Raw genomic sequence first — 23073 nt, forward strand, 5'->3', positions numbered from 1 at the left:
AGTACTTTCATTAATAACTTGACTTAAGAGTTGATGTGTTTTAATTTAAAACATTCAATGTTACTCATGATATGCCAATTTGACGGCGATATTTTTCAAATAATTTCCATTTCAATTCAAAATCTCAACTAAATTACATATCACTCTTCAGGCTTCAAACTTTGGCCCTTACTTGGATTCAGCAGCATTTCTTGCTTTTTTCGGAACTCTTCCCGCGAGAGGCCGACAGACTTGGCGGACATAAGATACAGGAAGCATGTATATCCGTGGTTTTTCACCCTACACTGAGCAAGGGTCTCGTTATCCATGGGAATCCGCTGACCAATAATCCACCGCTGGACTTCAACCGGGAAACTGTGCTTCAGCAACATCTTTAAGATACAATATACACTCTGAACAATGTAGGTCAAGATAAAAAATACACTCCGAACAATGAAGTTCAAGATGCAAAATATGCTTTGAACAATAAAGCTCAAGATATAACATATTCTCTGAACAATGAAGTTGAAGATACCACACATACTCTGAACACTGAAGTACAAGATACAGCACACACTCTGAACCATAAAGTTCAAGATACAGCACACACTCTGAACCATGAAGTTCAAGATCCAGCACACACTCTGACCAATGAAATTCAAAATATCACATATACTCTGAACAATGAAGTTCAGGATCCCACATCTTTTCGGAAAAATGAAGTTCAACATTCGACATCTAATCTGAACAATGCAGTTTAACATTCAACATATACTTTTAACAATATAGTTCAAGATACAACTTCTACTCTTATCAATGTTGTTGGAGATAAAACTTCTACTCTTATCAATGTTGTTGGAGATACAACATCTACTCGTATCAATGTTGTTGGAGATACAACTTCTACTCTTATCAATGTTGTTGGAGATACAACATCTACTCTTATCAATGTTGTTGGAGATACAACTTCTACTCGTATCAATGTTGTTGGAGATACAACATCTACTCTTATCAATGTTGTTGGAGATACAACATCTATTCTTATCAATGTTGTTGGAGATCCAACTTCTACTCTTATCAATGTTGTTGGAGATCCAACTTCTACTCGTATCAATGTTGTTGGAGATACAACTTCTACTCTTATCAATGTTGTTGGAGATACAACATCTACTCTTATCAATGTTGTTGGAGATACAACTTCTACTCGTATCAATGTTGTTGGAGATTCAACATCTACTCTTAACAATGTTGTTGGAGATACAACATCTACTCTTATCAATGTTGTTGGAGCTACAACTTCTACTCTTATCAGTGTTGTTGGAGCTACAACATCTACTCTTATCAGTGTTGTTGGAGCTGCAACATCTACTCTTATCAGTGTTGTTGGAGCTACAACTTCTACTCTTATCAGTGTTGTTGGAGCTACAACATCTACTCTTATCAGTGTTGTTGGAGCTGCAACATCTACTCTTATCAGTGTTGTTGGAGCTACAACTTCTACTCTTATCAATGTTGTTGGAGCTACAACATCTACTCTTATCAATGTTGTTGGAGATCCAACTTCTACTCTTATCAATGTTGTTGGAGATACAACATCTACTCTTATCAATGTTGTTGGAGATACAACATCTACTCTTATCAATGTTGTTGGAGATACAACTTCTACTCGTATCAATGTTGTTGGAGATACAACATCTACTCTTATCAATGTTGTTGGAGATTCAACATCTACTCTTATCAATGTTGTTGGAGATACAACATCTACTCTTATCAATGTTGTTGGAGATACAACATCTACTCTTATCAATGTTGTTGGAGCTACAACTTCTACTCTTATCAATGTTGTTGGAGCTACAACATCTACTCTTATCAGTGTTGTTGGAGCTACAACATCTACTCTTATCAGTGTTGTTGGAGCTACAACTTCTACTCTTATCAGTGTTGTTGGAGCTACAACATCTACTCTTATCAGTGTTGTTGGAGCTACAACATCTACTCTTATCAGTGTTGTTGGAGCTACAACTTCTACTCTTATCAATGTTGTTTGAGCTACAACATCTACTCTTATCAATGTTGTTGGAGCTACAACATCTCCTCTTATCAGTGTTGTTGGAGCTACAACATATGGAGATACAACATCTCCTCTTATCAGTGTTGTTGGAGCTACAACATATGGAGATTCAACATCTATTCTTATAAGTGTTGTTGGAGCTACAACATATGGAGATACAACTTCTACCCTTATCAATGTTGTTGGAGATACAACATATACTCTTTATCAATGTTGTTGGAGCTACAACATCTACTCTTATCAATGTAATTGGGGCTAGAACATCTACTCTTATCAATGTTGTTGGAGCTACAACATCTACTCTTATCCATGTTGCTGGAGATACAACATCTACTCTTATCAATGTTGTTGGAGATACAACTTCTACTCTTATCAATGTTGTTCGAGATACAAGATCTACTTTTATCAATGTTGTTGGAGATACAACATCTACTCTTATCAATGTTGTTGGAGATACAAGATCTACTCTTATCAATGTTGTTTGAGATACAAGATCTACTTTTATCAATGTTGTTGGAGATACAAGATCTTCTCTTATCAATGTTGTTAGAGATAAGATCTACTCTGAAAATTGATGTGTTGCATTGTGTTTTTTTCTAGTTTATCAATGTTTTAATTAAAAATATACATGTTATTAAAAGAATACATGTTATTATAATTGAGTTTACAACTTACATACTGATAGTAGAATAATATGTACTTCATTTTGGCACAATGTTTTATCACACATTTACTACACGGAACATTGAAAGTCAAAAACATCAGCAAAATGCTCATTTGACAAAAACAAAGCAATCCTGAACACAGCCCAACTTGCCTAATTGAGTGCAAGTGCGAGCAGTTTTATTTCAGTCATTACTGTACCTTATTTTTGAGATCGCGTAAGGTATCTGTGGCACGGACTTTGAGAGTAATACACACGCCTGAAGCTTCCTTGTCCTCGATACTCACTTTCAAACTGAAAATGAAGAATTACAGGTTGAGGTAGGTAGGTAAGGATCACACATGGCTTGAAATTTGAGCAAAATAGAACAGACCAGAGGGCTCTGGAGTGATAATTTGAGCTGAATAAGGACATCACTCAACAATAATTAAAGTCAGCCATGAACCATTCTATACATGTGTGTATTATCTCTGGCAACTTATACCAATTTTCTTTTGAAAATCTTTCACTGATAGAGTAAGGTAAAGTTAAAAAAATTCACGAACACCACCATGGCTTTGACACCACCACCACAAGGCTATGACACCACCACCATGGCTATGACACCACCACCATTGCTATGACACCACCACCATGGCTATGCCACCACCGATATGGCTATGAAACCACCACCATGGCAATGACACTGCCACCATGGCTATGACACCACTGATATGGCTATGAAACCACCACCATGGCTATAACACCACCAGTACAGCTATGACACCACCACCATGGCTATGACAACACCGACATGGCTATGACAACACCACCATGGCTATGACACCACCACCACAAGGCTATGACACCACAACCATGGCTATGACACCACCACAATGGCTATGAAACCACCACAATGGCTATGACACCACCACCATGGCTATGACACCACCATAATGGCTATGACACCACCATGATGGATATGGCACCACCACCATGGCTATGACAACACCAACATGGATATGACACCACCACCATGGCTATGGCATCACCACCATGGCTATGACAATACCACCGTGATCATTCCACCAACAACATGACTATGACAACACCACTATGGCTTTGACAACACCAGTACTGCAATAGCAACACCACAATGGCTATGACACCATCACAATGGCTATGACACCACCATCATGGCTATGACACCACCACCATGGCCATGACATCACCACCATGGCTATGACACCACCATTATGGCTATGACACCACCACCATGGCTATGACACCAAAACCATGGCTATGACAACATCACCATGGCTATGGCACCACCACAATGGCTATTACACCAACGCCATGGCTATAACACCACCACTATGGCTATGACACCACCACCATGGCTATCACACCACCACAATGGCTATGACATCACCATGACTATGACAATACCACCATTGCTATGTAACCACCACCATGACTATGACAATACCACCATTGCTATGACACCACCATGACTATGACACCACCGAAATGGCCATGACACCACAATGGCTATGACACCACAACTATCACTTTGACACCACAATGGCCATGACACCACAATGGATATGACACCACAACTATGACTATGACACCAGAATGGCTATGACACCACAACTATGGCTATGACAACACTATGGCTATGACACCACAATGGCCATGACACCACAATGGCTATGACAACACCACTATGGCTTTGACAACACCAGTACTGCTATAGCAACACCACAATGGCTATGACACCACCACTATGGCTATGACACCATCACAATGGCTATGACACCACCATCATGGCTATGACACCACCACCATGGCCATGACATCACCACCATGGCTATGACACCACCATTATGGCTATGACACCACCACCATGGCTATGACACCAAAACCATGGCTATGACACCAAAACCATGGCTATGACAACATCACCATGGCTATGGCACCACCACAATGGCTATTACACCAACACCATGGCTATAACACCACCACCATGGCTATCACACCACCACAATGGCTATGACATCACCATGACTATGACAATACCACCATTGCTATGACACCACCATGACTATGACACCACCTAAATGGCCATGACACCACAATGGTTATGACACCACAACTATCACTATGACACCACAATGGCCATGACACCACAATGGATATGACACCACAACTATGGCTATGACACCAGAATGGCTATGACACCACAACTATGGCTATGACAACACTATGGCTATGACAACACTATGGCTATGACACCACAATGGCCATGACACCACAATGGCTATGACACCACCATGACTATGACACCACCGAAATGGCCATGACACCACAATGGCTATGACACAACAATGGCCATGACACCACAACTATGGCTATGACACCACAATGGCTATGACACCACAACTATGGCTATGACAACACTATGGCTATGACACCACAATGGCCATGACACCACAATGGCTATGCCACCACCACAATGGCCATGACACCCCAATGGTTATGACACCACAATGGCTATGACACCACCACAATGGCCATGACAACACAATGGCCATGACACCACCACAATGGCCATGACACCACTATGGCCATGACACCACAATGCCTATGACACCACAATGGCTATGACACCACCACAATGGCCATGACACCACAATGGCTATGACACCACCACAATGGCCATGACACCACAATGGCTTTGATACCACAACTATGGCTATGACACCACAACTATGGCTATGACACCACAACTGTGGCTATGACACCACCACTAAGGCTATGACAATACCACCATGGTTTTGACACCACCATTCTGGCTATGACACCACAACCATGGCTTTGACACCACAACCATGGCTATGACACCACCATCCTGGCTATGACACCACAACCATGGCTTCACCACAACCATGGCTATGACACCACAACCATGGCTATGACACCATAACCATGGCTATGGACACCATAACCATGGCTATGACACCACCATGGCTTTGACACCACCAGTACGGCTATGACAACACCTTCATGGCTAAGACAACACTACCATTGCTATGACACGAAAACCATAACTATGACAACACTACCATGGCTATGACACCATCACCATGAAGGGGCATGCTGTTATACAGCATAATTTATCAAATAATATAATGGTTTTTTATCAACTTCATAAATTTGTTACTTTGATTATACATTTAGATGAAATATGGTTATTCATCATGATTTTTTTTATGAGTTGATATATTCCGTTATTTTGAGACTTAACAGTTGTGAGAATGATCATTTATTTTTATTCCTGTTGTGTCAGTAACATGACAATCAGGTGACTACTTATGTAATTTCTCGCTAGAATTAACATGCATGTTTCAGCAAGCAACTGAGAGCAGACAGGGAGATTTTCATGATCTTTGACAAGGCCTTGAAAAACAGACAAACTAAAAATAATCAAAATATAACTTCCCTCGCTACCATGAAATTAAAATGACATTTTGAAAGTGCACACCAAATTCAGTAAATCAATATACATCTTTTCCTTACAAATTTGGGAACTAATTTAAGCCTCATTCCCAATGCTACAATATATACTTTTTTTTTCAAAATAAGAAAATAAACTTCCCAATTCTATGGTGTTTTATTGTTGTTGTTAATATGGAAAGGTTTGTGTATTCTTAAAGAAACTTCCCAATATTAGTAAAATGATACACTGATTCAACCTGATATGTCCCATCCCAATTGTCAAAATGGTAAAAGAAAAAAACCCACTGCTTACTCAAACTGGTTTTCTTCTTCCTTGTTTTCTTTTAACTTGACATCAATATCCACCTCAACTTTCTCGACTGCCAATTGTTTGGCGTACTCCTGCGCATGCTGAACATCACTGCTATTTATAGCTGTCTGTAGCAACTTAGCGGTCTCTTGACACTTCTTCAACTTTAGACTCGGCTTTGAACTATCTGACATTTTTCTCTCCCTTATTTCTGGTGAACTTCTTTTTACTACTCCCATTGGAAAGTATGTGGAATTTAATTTTGGTTTGATTGGACTAGGTCCATGTTTATCATGATCCTCAATGTCTGATTTAAACTGTCCCAAAGAAAAATAGGTCGGAAAATTAGACTCTTTACCACCATCAGTGCAATTATCCTTTTCTGGGGCAGATTTGTCTTCATTTATATCACAAATATTACCCGACAAAGTTATCTCCGCTGCTGATTTCAAAATGGACTCGAGTGTCTGCGGTAACTCGTTAGGATGAATATGAAGGCTATCACAGAGATTGCTGATGTTTGTCAACACACTGGAATTGTCCACACTTTCAAATATTGTTGGATACCTCGCTAGAGTCTGCAAAATGCCGTCTGGATCATATGGAGCTATGTCGTCAAAGGGAGGTGGTATCAGGTCAGCTTCAATTCCCAGAGTATCACCATCTGTATGGTTCAGAGGAACACCATTGTCTGTTCCAAATGCATCGTCATTATCACTATCAGAATCATCTAATACCTGTGGATAGATTTACACATTTACAGAGCTCCAGATGAGCAGCATATTCAGTTATTACACAATTAAATCATATCATTTGTTTTCATACATACAAAAAACACACAGGAAATGACAAGTTAAGCAATTGATGTAATAACGTCGCGTTTTTCATGTTCTGCAAGACAAGTTCTACAAACCATTACGGTATGTCTTTTTATTTCTGCTGAAATTGGGCATACATGTTGAAAAGGACATTTATGGTACCGTATATACATTCTTGTATAAACTGACAATTAAAATACTGAACTGTTCTGGAAATGATTTGAACTGGAATTGTCTTAAACCAGGGTTAAATTTTAAGATGAATAGATCTACCTCTTGATACTTTTCACCCTTTTCTCATATAATTTGCAGCAAAGAATGCACTAATGATATAAGAATATATCCATATACATTTTATATTTCATACAATAGCCAATCTGTCTTCTTCACCCAATCAGCTTCCAAATCCACAGGTTAGAAAAAAACACTTGTCCAATTTGATATCCTGAATACCTTATTGCAAAAAGATAATAAGGTTCAATAATTTTTATCAGGAGCTCTGCAATACATACATGCCATATCCCACGGCGGGGTAAAAAATCCCCCGGAATTTTGATCCATCCCCTGGTCTCCTGGCGGGAGATAAAAATCGCCCGAAATTAAAAAAAAAAAATATATATATTTTTTTTTTAGAGATTTTACATCAGGCAATAATGCCAAAGTGAAACCACAGTACATGTATGTGAGTGAAACTGAATGTAAAGAAACAATCGGCAAGGGTGAAATGACTGTTTAAAAAAGGTTTGATAAATGCCAAAAGGAAACCTTAACAACAAGTGATCAATTAATTTAAAGTAATGATCAAAGGCAAAGAAATATTACTATTTTGGAAAAAGAAGAAATTAATAATATTCATTCCATTCTCTTAAGTGTCTGAACGTCATCATAGCTGATAGCAGAATTTTTAAAAGACTTTGGAGGAAGGTAAATTTAATTTACAGTATTTAATGTGGTGGGGGGTTTTTGTCTGGAGATGTGGTGGATATTTTATCCTATGGTTTTACAATCAAATTTAAATAGGTTTGTTTACATAATATGCTATAATTAAACATATGTGAATACCTTTTTTTGTACTTGCATCTAAAAATACTTTGAAATTTCGCCAACTTAAACCTGCTAAAAAATCCCCCTGAATACTAACAAAATCCCCCTGAATTTTCAGCCTTTCGGAACAAATCCCCCTGAATGGTCTCCAGAAAATATGGCATGTATGGCAATAATACCACTCAATTTTCAATCATTTTTATGAAAAACTTGTATTAAAGAGCTTTCTGAAAACCATTGTTTCTATAAATTTAATAGTCATGATCAGTACATGCTTCAAATGGATATTGCTTCAAGCTATTAAGTACCTTTAAGAGGTTGTTTTAAAATGAGGAAAAGAGATAACATTAAACTTTCTGGAGAATGTTTCAATATCCAAATGGGTGTTTTGTTTCACAAATTTAAAATTTCGCAAAATGGTTTATTAATATCACAATGACATTGTAAATATTGAACCTCAATTCTGTATGTATTTATGACACATCTTATTTCTTCACTACCTGAGGGCTGCTTCTGTCTTGCCCAGTCACTATCTGTAGGTCGGCCAGCGATATCCGACTGTGTCTGTTATTCAGCTGACTCTTGCGTTTCTCTGCCGGGGATTGCACAGCTACCAGAAGAAATACTGGAAACAAAAGTAGAAGAGACACTTAACATGACATCACCCTTATTTGTGAATTTATTTTCTGTATCAATAGTACAATGAGGTGAAGTAAAAACATGATCAGGAATCATAAGAGCTACAACATTTTGTTGTGAGTTGAAATGCTTCAACACATCTTGCGTTATGGAGCCAATTAATTGAAATTGGAGGTAAACGGAGGTATAGTCTGTTGTTCCCTCATCTCCATCACAAAGTTGAGCCTAGTGCACACCAAATATAGCAAATAAAGCTAAAAAAATTGTGAAGAGGCAACCTTTGGTCACTTTAAAGGTACAAATATGTGAGGATTGATAACACTTTTCATGAGAAACCAGGTGCACATTCTCATAGTCAATATTAAGCTAAAGCAAGTGATGCAAGTTCTATACGATCAGATTCTGATTTTCGTTCAGAACACTTACGGTATCATTTATCAGAAAAACAAACATTTACATGTACATGAATAGACTACAAGTTTACTCACCAAATAATACAAGTATATATACGTATAATGATCTTATACGAAATCTACTATTTACTCATTATATATATCAATTTCCAACCACAGTTTTCACATGATTAACACCAAACCTCAAACAAGGAAATTAAATCTGACAAGAACCACTACTATCAGTGATTTCACATCTTAATACAGTAGACTCATAATCAGTTGACCTATGAATATATCATAAATTTATGTGCAACGACACTCACAGGCCTATAAGCAAATTATTTTGGAATTTTTTTTATATGATTTGAGTTAATATTTAAGGACCGGCTTGAATTGATTCTTAATAAAGAGGAAAAAAGCTGGGGCTTGAACACACAACCTCCTGAGATGTTTGACTCAAAACATACTGGGGCTTGAACCCACAACCTCCTGAGATATTTGACTGAAACATGCTGGGGCTTGAACCCACAACCTCTTGAGATGTTTGACTCAAACATGCTGGGGCTTGAACCCACAACCTCTTGAGATGTTTGACTCAAACATACTGGGGCTTGAACCCACAACCTCTTGAGATGTTTGACTCAAACATGCTGGGGCTTGAACCAACAACCTCTTGAGATGTTTGACTCAAACATACTGGGGCTTCAACCCACAACCTCCTGAGATGTTTGACTGAAACATGCTGGGGCTTGAACCCACAACCTCTTGAGATGTTTGACTCAAACATACTGGGGCTTCAACCCACAACCTCCTGAGATGTTTGACTGAAACATGCTGGGGCTTGAACCAACAACCTCCTGAGATATTTGACTGAAACATGCTGGGGCTTGAACCCACAACCTCTTGAGATGTTTGACTCAAACATGCTGCATGGGGCTTAAACCAACAACCTCTTGAGATATTTGACTGAAACATGCTGGGACTTGAACCCACAATCTTTTGATATGTTTGACTGAAACATGCTGGGGCTTAAACCCACAAACTCCTGAGAAGTTTGACCCAAACATGCTGGGGCTTGAACCCACAACCTCTTGATATGTTTGGCTCAAACATGCTGGGGCTTGAACCCACAACCTCTTGATATGTTTGACTCAAACATGCTGGGGCTTGAACCCACAACCTCCTGAGATATTTGACTCAAAACATGCTGGGGCTTGAACCCACAACCTCCTGAGATGTTTGACTCAAACATGCTGGGGCTTGAACCCACAACCTCTTGAGATGTTTGACTCAAAATATACTGGGGCTTGAACCCACAAACCTGCTGAGATATTTGACTCAAACATGCTCCATACAAGGGAAAGTTACAGAGCCGGACGGACGGTGCGATTTTAATATGCCCACCTTCGGGGGCATAATAAAGGGGCAAAATTTGCATTATATGCAAGATTGAGTTATTAAACTAGATTGTATAAAGTTCCAATGCAATACATCAACTAAATAATGCATTTATGGAAAATATTAATCACTGATAACAATATTGTAACTGTGTATTTAATAGCTGAAAATGCACAAATACCAAATAAATGAGTGGTGGGTCCTAAAAAATTTACAGTGATCAACTATCGTCTCGTAAGGTAGAAATGCAGTGTTTTCCACACCTTTCATTCAAATTAAACACTGTACTGTATCCTTTGATGAATAAGAACTATTGTATTCAAAATTTATTTCTCCTTTTCGACAAATTTAAGTAATTGTATTTATTGTGGTACATCTTATTTGGAAGAAAGAGTGCATCTTTTACCAGAATTTCTAAGTCGAATAATAAAGGTGCAAAATTGATTTTTTTGCAAGATCGAGATATCTGACTTAATAAATTAAGAAGGATGGATGGTTATGAGCCCTTGAATAAAGTTTCAATTTAATACATGATGATCCTGAGATATTGACTTAAATGTGGTTACATGCAAAACCTTATCCAGAATTTCTAAGTTGAAAATGGCCAAAAATCTGCATTATATTAAAAAAATAGTGATATCTTAACTTCATAAATTAAGTAGGTTTGATAGTTGGAATCACATATCTAAAGTTTCAATGCAATACATGATGTATTTGCTGAGATAATGACTAAAAGGTGCAAAACCTTAACCACAGGTGTGACGCAGACACTAGGTTGAGTAGTATAGCTCTCTTTATTCTTCGAAAAGTCAAGCTAAAACATGGGCATACGTCATTAATTCTATAAGTCAGTTTATGGGCTTTGCTATACATACGTATTTTGTCCCTGGCAACATGTAAAACAAGTTTCATTTGAATATCTTGAATGTTTTTTCAGTCGTGGCCAAGGTTAAAGTTTTGCACAATTAATGACAATAGCATCGATGACACAAAGGCTATGCAACACAATATTTTTCTTCAAAAAACAAATAAGCTAAATTTAAACATACAGCTGCAAGGCTTAGCCTCATTCACAAGAGCAAGGGTGTTTTCTAGCTTTTGTTCCAACTCAACAAAATTGTTGTCAGCATCATCAAAGTGGATCAGAAACCGCTGCCATTTGCCAACTTTCTTGCGAATCTCGTGCCAATATTTGTCGCGTACAGTATAACTGAGATCCCCGGTCTTCCTGGTACGGAGGTCTATACTCAAACAAACCTGAAGTAAACAGATAATTTACGGTTAAATTAAATCAGTTTCAATGAGAGTGGTCTATTGGTTAAGGTGTCCACCTCTTACTCAAGATGTTGGGGCTTCAAGCCCCACCTGGGGCACATTCTCTTAGCCTCTCATAAGCTATCTCACTAGTTTTTACTCAGGAAAGGCACTCAGGAGCGATTCATATCACCTAAATATCATCACAATCAACTAAAATAAACTAATGATATAACTAACAAGGGTTTTTACCCCATATATATACATTATATATATCTATATCTATCTATATAGCTGAACCCATTATTATCTGCTGCCCTCTGAAAATTTCATTGAAATAATGCTGTTTTCTTAAAATTTTGAGAATACCTCCTGAAACTTTGTTCCTTTCTGACTAACATTTTTTCATAATCCAATTTATATGGAGGTCTATTTGATTACAGTAGCTAGTATCCTAATTGAAGGAAAAGAGTAAGGAGTTGATATAAGATCGAAATGGCCATTCCCTCTTTTTTCTTTATTGACATTTTAACCAGAGTGCCACGAAACAAACACCAACGCTCGTAAAGTTCATGAAGTTTGAAGTTGATACCTTCAATGATTGTATAACAATAAAAAAAAATAAAAAAATCCTAAAATATATATATATATATAAAAATTATATATATAGTTATATATATATATATATATATATATATATTAAACCAAAAACAAATAAAACAATATTAATAATAACCTTTTTTTTTATAAAAAGTAATCAATATTTTTTATAAAAGGGGCACATCAGGAACATTTCTGTTAAAATATTTTGAAATCGGGCCTATGGTTTCTGAAGATGAGTTATTAAGTTTTCCATATAGACATACAGTGAAACTAGCTCCGTCCCTGGCGGCCATGTTTTTTATGAATCACAATTGGGTGAAGGAATTTGATATATGGTCACCTAAAGAACATTTACATAAAATAACTTTAAAATAAGGTCAATGGTTTCTGAAGAGAAGATTTCCAAAGTTTTCCATATAGACATATATAGTGAAAAGTAGGCATACTCCATGGAGGCCATGTTTTTTTACAAATCAACATGGGCTGAAGGAATTTAATACATGGTGACCTAAGGAGCGTTATATTAGGTTGAACTCAGGCCAGCAGTTTCTGAGAAGAAGATTTTCAAAGTTTTTCCTTTTGGCTGCTATGGCAACCAGAGTTCTGCATAGAACCACTTTTATTGAAGGAACCTGGAAGAGGATCACCCAAGAGACATTCCTGTGAAGTTTACTTGAAATTGTCCCAGTGATTTAGAAGGAGAAGTTGTTTGAAGGAAAATGTTGATGAAGGACGGACGGACGACGAAAGACAATCACCCTATCACAATAGCTCAGGCTAATATACAGGTCTGCAGAGCTAACTCCATTCCAAAGATGATCTGATTTCTTTCAGAGAGAAATGGGGCAGAGCTGGACAATAATTAGAGTCAGAGTTAAGGGCCTTGCTTTAAATGAACACATAGTGTCTATAGCTATATGTGTACCATGTTACATTTGAATATCTTAAAAGTTTTTGAGTTATCATGGGTCAAGGTTAAAGTTTTTGCACAATGACGCCAACAACGATACCAAGGAAATCACAATTACCTTGACTGATACCTACAGATTTTTTCCTAAGGAAAGAGAATTGTATGATCTTATGTAGTTTTGTACCATAATTTCATTCAATTAAGTGTAATGGTTTCAATCAACTACCACATTGAAGTGGATAAGTACGTGTTTTACATACATGATATTAAAGCGTGATCCTTAACACAGAACTTCATCGATTAAAAACACCAGACAGCGCATAATAAAAACATAATTTTCAACAAGGGAAATCACTGCATAGGAGTGATTCTACACCCGTTCAGGGGCTATCTTTGATTTGGTCATAACGTTGATCCAATAATGGTTGTAAATTGATCATAGTAACGGTACACCCTTATAATGTTTTGTTTTCATAATGATATGAACTGGCCCCAATTTCTTGAAACGTCTTAAGTCTCTAATAACAGGATTAAGCTAAGATCACTATTTTTGTTTATCTATAATTTCTGTTATATTTACTTCTTTGAGATATTTTAAACTTAAAATAGGAATTATCTTTCTGATAATTACAATCAACCATTTTTCATTTATCAAAATCAAATTTAAGTATTACTTTTGGTAATTGAAATGAGCTACTTTCAGCCTGTTAACCTTAAGAAGTTTTGAGGATTGGGGCCAGATGTTTGACTTTATTTTGCAATAGGTGCAAATAAAGCAAATTTATGCCCATTACAAACCTTACATAACCTTAAAATTTGATGGGCTAAAAACCACAGCAGCAAGCATATTCATAAGTAAAATATAAAATGTATATTGTTAAACTTCTTTGGGAAGCAATACAGCATTGTTAGTATATCAATACTTGTCTTCTTTCCAGCAGAAAAGAGTAATAGAACTTGCTGTGCATGTGCATTCTGTCTCAAACAACACTTGTACAAAGTTACAGTATGATTCCTTTAATGCTGTTTGTACTAATAGCCAAGGTTTAAGTATTTGCACAACTATGACAAGAACATCTATATCAACAACATCTACAGCAGAAACATCAATGCCAACAACACCTACACCAACAACATCTACACCAACAACATCTACACCAACAACACTTTTGACAAGAACATCTACACCAAAAACATTTATGACAAGAACATCTACACCAACAACATCTATGACAAGAACATCTACACCAACAACATCTATGACAAGAACATCTACACCAACAACATCTATGACAAGAACATCTACAACAACAACAACTACACCATCAACATCTACACCAACAACCGCTATGACAAGAACATCAACACTAACAACATCTTTGACAATAAGCTGAAATAATAACAGCAGCAAGCATATTCATAAGTTAACTTATGAAATTAGTGTTTGGATTCTTTGGGCAGCAAAATGGCATTGTAAGGATTCAAAAGAACAAAAATAATATCCTGGCATGCTTTCCAAATGTGAATCATATTTTTCAACAAGAAACACCTGAAAAAAGACCTTGTTAGTTTGTCCCGTGTCATCCAAACGAAACCGACAGTTTTTAGGAAAATTTGGGATTTTACATAAATGTATTGTGCATTCTTTAGTGGGGATCATCTCCATTTCCAGATCGCCCGAATCACAAACTTCCTTAATAGCCCCAAACTCATCCAAATCCACACATGGAGTTCGAAAATATAGTTCACAAAGACTTTGTCCTACAGAATGATCTTTCACAAGCTGGTCAGTGTAAAAACACTTCCATCGATTTTTGTTCTTGCCTTTTCTGAAAAAAGGCATTTTTTTATTTTAAAGTAGTGAATAATGTTCCGAATAATATTGATTGAACATTGAGAAATAGTAAAACTTATCTAATCCACTGGTTACATTATTCAACAGTATTTCAAATTCAAAATTAAGACAGAGAACTTATTAATCTTCTTTTTCTTCCTCTTTGCCATTTAGTGTTTTAAATTGTTTATTACAATATCGAATCCACTGTAACATAATTCTATTTTAAGATTATTCACAATCCATTAAAAGACTCTGTTTGCACAAAATTAAATTAAGTAATGAACATATATCAATACATCCTACATAATTTTCATGAAATCAATGAGTTAATATGAAGTCGTGTATAAATCATTGTGTTATGTACGCTCACAGCGACTGTATTCCATACCCCCAAAAAATCCACAAATAACACAGTTATGTAACTTATGTTTAATATCTCTAACAGAACTATAAGCTTCAAAACATATGAGTCTCATATTTATATCTGCAATTTGTATGCATGAAATAGATACTGGTAGATGGATACTTTTAATTCCTCAATAACTGGAAAGTTTATAACTTCCTAATTTTCAAGAACAATTTAAAATCTACACAAACTAAAATAAACTATTGATATAGCTAAAACAAGGGTTTTTACTCTTTAAACATTTAGATTAACCCACCTTTTTTGAAATAAGGCTGTTTTCTCAAATTTTGAGATTACCACATGAATCTTCATTCCTATTTGAATAACAAACATTTAAACACCGCTATTCTGAACACCATTTATCCAAAATTATCGATATTTCGAATTGGTCCCGATTTAAAACCTTCTTTGTTTAATTATTTGTTTTAGCAATAATTCAAAATCGCTATTTCAAAGAAAAAATTATGGTCCCGATTTGGTATTTCACAGCTATTAAAGAATGACATTAAGCACGCCATAACAAACATCGGTGTCATTATAAAAGCGATTTTTTAGGGTGATGTAGTGTGTATATAATGGCTGGTTTACCCAATCTGAATATCATTTGCAATGCCTATCTCATCAAATTCAATCGCCAACTTACTCACTCGACCCCGAGCTATCCAGAGAAGGGAACAAACATGTATACTGAAAAATCACTCAAACAAAATGCAACATGTTGGTAACGTGTAGCTGACATTGCAAATTGCAATCTTCACTATAATTTACGGCACCAATAATTCGCGAACACTGTCATTTTCTAAAAATTGTTAATCTGAAATATCGTTATTCCAAATTTTTTATCTGGGTCCAGACAACTTCGGCTTAACAGTGTTTAAATGTAGTTCATACCCCAGTAGTCCCCCCCCCCCCCCGCCCACACCCACCTGAAATAAAAGTTTACACCAGTCCTTCCCCCTAGCCCAAGTAAAACTGTTGTAGCACTACCTGATATTATAATATAAACAGTTTATATTGAAAAACATGGGAAGGTTTATATATCAATATTTTCCTTAAACAGATGCACTGACTTCAGTCAACAGAAATTGTAAATAAATCAACCACTATTTCATGTGTAGGTTTAATACAACTTTATAAAGAGCAAATAAATAATCTAGGTAAAACTTAATGAGTTTTGATATCACTATACGCATTCTCTACCAACCACAGGTTTTTTGCAAAAGCGGCTAATTTCGAAATGCAGGTGCACCAGGTACAAAAAGAAAATTGTAAATTGTACTGTGTTATGTTATCACCCAAATGGGAGAGTCAACAATCTCATCCCCCACACTTGAAATGATCCATTCATGTACAAAAGTGCGTTTTCTACGTCAATTTTTCCACAAATTGATAATTGTAGATATGCAAGAAAAAATATCAATCCGGAACTAAAAATCCAAACCTCGGGCCCGCTGCGTGGCCGGTAACTCGGCAAGCCTCGTTAATGGCTTATGCGCGTGCCCTCGGGTCAGATTTTTCTATCCCTACCGGAAACACATGATAGATACTTATATTCTCTGGCAAAGACTGAACATAGGTCCTTAGTCATTTTTTTACCTGATATTTGTCGGAATTTTTTTGGACTATCAAAATTTCAGATGCTGTCCGTTCGAATGACTGTCACTTTTTCTGTCCTTTCACAACGTAGAGAATTGTCTCAAGCATATAAAGTATAAATACATAATTTCGTACTAAAATCTTAAATATTTTTGAGTTACGGCCAAGATTAAAGTGTTCGCACAACTACACAACAACAACTCAAGGCTATAACCTTCACTTTTTTCTTCAAGAATTGATTTGAGCTAAATATAACCTTAGCAGCAAGCATATTCATAAGTAAAATAAAGAATGTATAGTGTTAAGATTCTTTGGGAAGCAATATGGCATTGTAAGTTTATCAACACTTGTCTGTTTGCTCAGTCAAAAAGGGGTACCGTATAACTCAACTATTATTAAAGCTAGAGTTATGGGCCTTGCTGTAAATGTGCATACTGTCTCTGGAAGCTTTTGTACCAAGTTGAATTTTGATAACTTGAATGTTTTTGAAGTTATGGCCATGGTGAAAGTTTTTGCACAACAATGAGAATGACACCGACAGTGAAATATTCACCAAGGCTATGAACAATATCTTCTTTCATTTTTGACAACAAACTTAAAATTACTACAACGGCAAGCATATTCATAAGTAAAATTAAGTCTTAAAATTATTTCAGCACCAATAATTAATTTTTAATATTCAAAAGAGAAATAGAGCAAAAAACACCCGTTAACAGACCTCGCTAGTTTGTCCCGTGTCATCCAAATGAAACGGACAGTTTGCAGGAAAATTTGGGATTTCACACAAATGAATTGTGCAATCTTTGGTAGAGATCATTTCCAGATCGCCCGAAATACAAACTTCCTTTATAGCACCAAACTCATCCAAATCCAGACTTGGAGATGGAAAATATAGTTCACAAAGACTTCGTCCCACAGAATAATCTTTCACAAGCTGGTCAGTGTAAAAACACCTCCGTCTATTTTTGTTCTTGCCTTTTCCAAAAAAAGGCATTTTTTTTATTTTAAAGTATAATGTTCCAAATTATATTGATTGAACTTGGAGAGATAGTTAAACATATTTAATCCACAGGTAACATTATTCAACCGCTGTATTGCAAATACAAAATTAAGACAGAGAAATAATAAATAAATAAATAATCTTCTCCTACTTCCTCTTTCCTAATTTAGTTTTTTAAACTGTTTATTACAATATTGATTCCACTGTGACAAAAAATCACTAAATTCTATTTTAAGATTATTCAAAATCCATTATGATATTAGGAAAACTACTTTCTGTTTTGACAAAATTAAATGTCAAATGAGTGACTAATCAAGATAAAAAAACACATATCAATACATCCTGTATCATAATCATAAACTCAACCAGTTAATATGAAGGAGATAAAACATAAAGTAATATGACAACTGCTCTAGTCATGTATTACTATTGTGTTATGTCAGTGACTGTATTCCATCTCAAAAATGTGTCACTTTACAATGATAACAATAAACATAGTGGTAAACTTAAGCTAGGTATCTTATATCTATAACAGAAATATAACCTTAAAAAATATATACCGTAAATACCCTATTAGATGCCCATGCCCTAATAAATGCTTAGGGGGTCTTTTTATGAGTCTTAATTCTGATTCCACAAATTCCTTAAAGTGACACTCTTATTCAAAATCAATTCATACACATGCATATAAACAAACATAAATTTTGATTGATAATCCTTTAATTACTCACTAAATAATGCAATTATGGAAAATAGTAATTACTGATAACAAGATTGTAATTGTGTATTTAATAGCTGAAAACGCAAAAATATTAAATGATTGGTGAGTGCTTTAAGATTTCGTTACTGTGATCTATCGTTTCATAACGTAGAAATACCATGTTTTCTGCACCTTTCTTTTAAATGAAACTCTGTATCCTTTATAAGAACCATTGTTTTTGACATTTATTCATCCTTTTTGATATATCAAAACTATTGTATTAATTGTGGTAAATCTTTTTTGGGAGTAAGAGTGCATCTTATATTTCTGAACTTAAAAAAGGCAAAGTGTTTCCAAGAAAAGCATAACAATATGGCACTATTTGTTTACAGCGCACCTTCTCAGGCTCCTGACATCAAGCATATAAACCCATACCCTATCGTATAATTTGGGTTACACACCACCTACTTTAATAACGGAGCGAAACATTCTTCATTCTTGCCAAAAATTGTGAATTGATATATTGTAGTGGAAATTGATTGCTGATTGGTCTGAGTCATGATTGGTAGGAGTCACATGCATAAGACATGCACCACATACTGTTTGAGGTGATGATTATCAATTTTAGTGGATTTAAAGAGGCTTGCTGAATGGGGAGGATTGTGCAGGGTTACTAACATAGACAAGCCCCAGCGCAGCGCATCCAATAGGACATTTACGACAAATCTTGGTTCTCAGTAGATTTTTTATTTTTTAATACAAGCAAAGAGCCCTTATTTAATCACCAATCAGAACTACACTCAGACATTTCTTCCAACCACATTTATAACTTCCTCATTATAAATCAAGAACAGTTCAACATGTCTATTTTCTTTATTTCTTTTCTTTGAAATAATGGATATTACTTCAGCATTTAAAGCGATACAATATGAAACATTTTTATGATCAAATGAGGCTATATCATTCAACATAAGGTCATAAACTAAGCATTGTTAAAATAGATAGCATGTTGTCTATTTCTTGTATTGTATTATGATAAAACCATACATGTTTAGTTTTTAATGATTATAAAATTGACCCAATTATTTCTTATTTAGAAAATAGATATACCATATCAAATGTATATCTATATAAAATGTTACTTTGCTTGGTCTGTATGTATTGTACTTACTGTTTGAATAAATTAAATGTCCATGAAAAAAATGAAAAAAGAACAATTTAAAGTAAAACACAGTATTTCTATCCCTTCAACTGGCATTGATTGTTTGAATATAATCTTTGACACATAAAGATTTCAGCTTTGGCACAAGAAATCAACGTAATACATAATTATTAATGACCAATAAGAGTTGTGACCTTGACCTTTGATTCTATGACCTCAAAATCCATAGGAGTCCTCTACTGGTCACCCCAAACCTAAATGTCAAGTTTGAGGGCCACGGTTGCAAGCATTGACAAGTTATCACACAGACTAGCTTTTTGCTTTCAAGGTCACTGTGACCTTGACCTATGACCTGATGACCCCTAAAATCAATAGGGGTCATCTACTGGTTAGTACCAGACTCCATGTAAAGTTTGATGACCATAGGTGCGGGCATTGTTTAGATATAACTCGGAGAAGCTTTTTCAACCTTTTCGCGTGAAAGGTCACTGTGACCTTGACCTTTGACCAATGAACCCTTAAATCAATAGGAGTCATCAACTTGTCAGGCCCAACCTTCATGTCAAGTTTGATGACCATAGGCCCTGGAATTGTCGAGATATCAATCGGATAGGCGTTGGTCTACCGATGGACCGACCGGCATGTGCAAAGAAATATTTCTTCTTTGAAGCGGGCCATAAATATTCAGAGTGAAAGTGCTAAACAGTTATAAACAAGAGTTGTTTGTCAAACATTATGTCCCCCCCCCCCCCCTGAGCGCCATGTTGTCATGATTATATGGAAAATTGAATGAAATATGCATGGACCGAAATGACAGCTGATTTGTCACTGTGGACATTGGATGCCATTGAGGCAGTTTTAAAATTATGACCATTCAAAGTTTGAGGATAGAGTGTGTTATGACCATGACCTTTGACTCTATTACCTCAAAATCCATAGGAGTCATCAGCTGGTCACCAAAAATCTAAATGTCAAGTTTGAGGGCCATGGGTGCAGGCATTGACAAGTTATCACACAGACAAGCTTTTTTCATTCAAGGTCACTGTAATGTTGACCTTTGACCCGATGACCCCTAAAATCATAAGGGGTCATCTACAGGTCAGACACAACTCCAAGTCAAGTTTGAGGGCCATGGGTGCGCATTGTTGAATTATCACTCGAAACATTTTCGCATTCAAGGTCACTGTAAACTTGACCTTTGACCCAATGAATCCTAAAATCAATAAGGGTCATCTCCTGGTCAGGCCCAACTTCCATGTCAAGTTTGATGATCAAAGGTTCAGGCATTGTTGAGATATCACTGGGAGAAGATTTGTTAACTTTTTTGCGTTACAGGTTACTGTGACCTTGACCTTGACCTGATGACCTCCAAAGTCAAGAGGGGTTATCTACTGGTCAGGCCCAACCTTCATGTCAAGTTTGATGACCATAGGTCCAGGAATTGACGAGTTTGCTTTCAAGGTCACTATGACCTTGACCTTTGGCCCAATGATCCCTTAAATCAATAGGGGCCATCTACTGGTCAGGCCCAACATCTAAGTCAAGTTTGAGGGTCATTAGTGCAGGCATTGTTGAGTTATCACTCGGACGACCTTTTATCATTCAAGGTCACTGTGACCTTGACCTTTGGTCCGATGACCCCCAAAAACAATAGCCCATAGGTCTGGGCATTGTTGAGTTATCACTCGGATAAGCTTTAAAATTATTTTACCATTAAAGGTCACTGTGACCTTGACCTTTGACCCAATGAGCCCTAAAATCAATAGGGGTCATCTACTGGTCAGGCCCAACCTTCATATCAAGTTTGATGACAATACGTCCAGGAATTGTTGAGTTATCACTCAGACAAGCTTTGGTCTACCGACAGACCAACCGACCGACCGACATCTGCAAAGCAATATACCCCTCTTCTTCGAAGGGGGGCATAAAAATACTCTCCCCTTCAAGCAATACCCTATACAGGAGAACAGTCATATCATATACATGCATTTCTTGCAGGAGAACAGTCATATCATATACATGCATTTCTTGCAAGTCTTTTCCCAAAAGCATGACATGAGACACTTTTAGTGACAATTATTATGTCATTTGAAGTAAAAATACTTTGCTTCATAAAAAAGTGGGTTTTGAAATTATGTTCATTAAAATATGACAACCACTGAGATTGACTATATTTAATTGAGCTTTCAATGGTCAAAAACGGATTAGTTAAAAACAATGAAAATAGGTGAGGTATATCCGGCAAATGTAACATCAATTTGAGGCTTACCTATTTTTGGGTCTCTTGAACAAGAGTTCCTATCAATATTAATCGCAATGTGACCAGTCATTTGTTCGAATTTGTCGTTTTTGTCAGCATTAGGTCAAAAATGACTTTCAAGCATCATTTCAGAACAAACAATGAAACATACTCCTTTGGAGTTAAGGCTATGTTCTACAACTTAGGAGTTTAATCAGGTAATACCAGTAGCCTTAAGAGCCAAAAAAAACTCTTAAAAATAGTCAAAAGCATGGACAAGCGGCAACTTGTGCTTTCATTATTTTTACAAACAATTAACAGTCAAATGATAGGCAAGTTTTGAAGGAGCTCTTGCCATTTGATAAATTTCTTCGAAGGTAAGTTTTCATTTTTCAACTCAGTTGAAAATTACAAAATACGTTTACAGACCAGCTAGTTTCTTTGAAATGATGGACATATGCTCAACTGGTTTGATATAACAGTTTGCTTCCCCAACACAAAACAATCCTATAAAACTGCATTAAGAAAATTACTTTTTTCTCGAAACTGCTCCAATTTTTCACCAAAC

The 23073-nt window shown here is 36.2% G+C and overlaps 1 protein-coding gene across 3 annotated transcripts in view; it reads right to left on the reverse strand.

The window, feature by feature from the left end:
• Positions 1-18890, reverse strand: part of LOC128243124 (ranBP-type and C3HC4-type zinc finger-containing protein 1-like) — a 44229-nt gene extending 25339 nt beyond the window's left edge. The window contains exons 1-7 of one of the 3 annotated variants that reach the window (XM_052960681.1): positions 18832-18890; positions 18123-18493; positions 11848-12055; positions 8867-8991; positions 6508-7241; positions 2915-3008; positions 173-371 (exon numbers count right to left, since the gene is read on the reverse strand). In XM_052960681.1, the coding sequence (XP_052816641.1) occupies positions 173-371; positions 2915-3008; positions 6508-7241; positions 8867-8991; positions 11848-12055; positions 18123-18398 (1636 nt within the window). In that variant the 5' untranslated portion in view covers positions 18399-18493; positions 18832-18890. Of the gene's footprint in view, positions 1-172; positions 372-2914; positions 3009-6507; positions 7242-8866; positions 8992-11847; positions 12056-15126; positions 15454-18122; positions 18494-18831 lie in introns of those variants that run through there. The other 2 variants (XM_052960680.1, XM_052960682.1) reach the window with 2 other exon arrangements.
• Between the last annotated feature and the right edge of the window lie 4183 nt (positions 18891-23073).

Source organism: Mya arenaria, chromosome 8, assembly GCF_026914265.1.
Source record: "Mya arenaria isolate MELC-2E11 chromosome 8, ASM2691426v1".
In the NCBI taxonomy this organism is placed as follows: Eukaryota; Metazoa; Mollusca; class Bivalvia; order Myida; family Myidae; genus Mya; species Mya arenaria.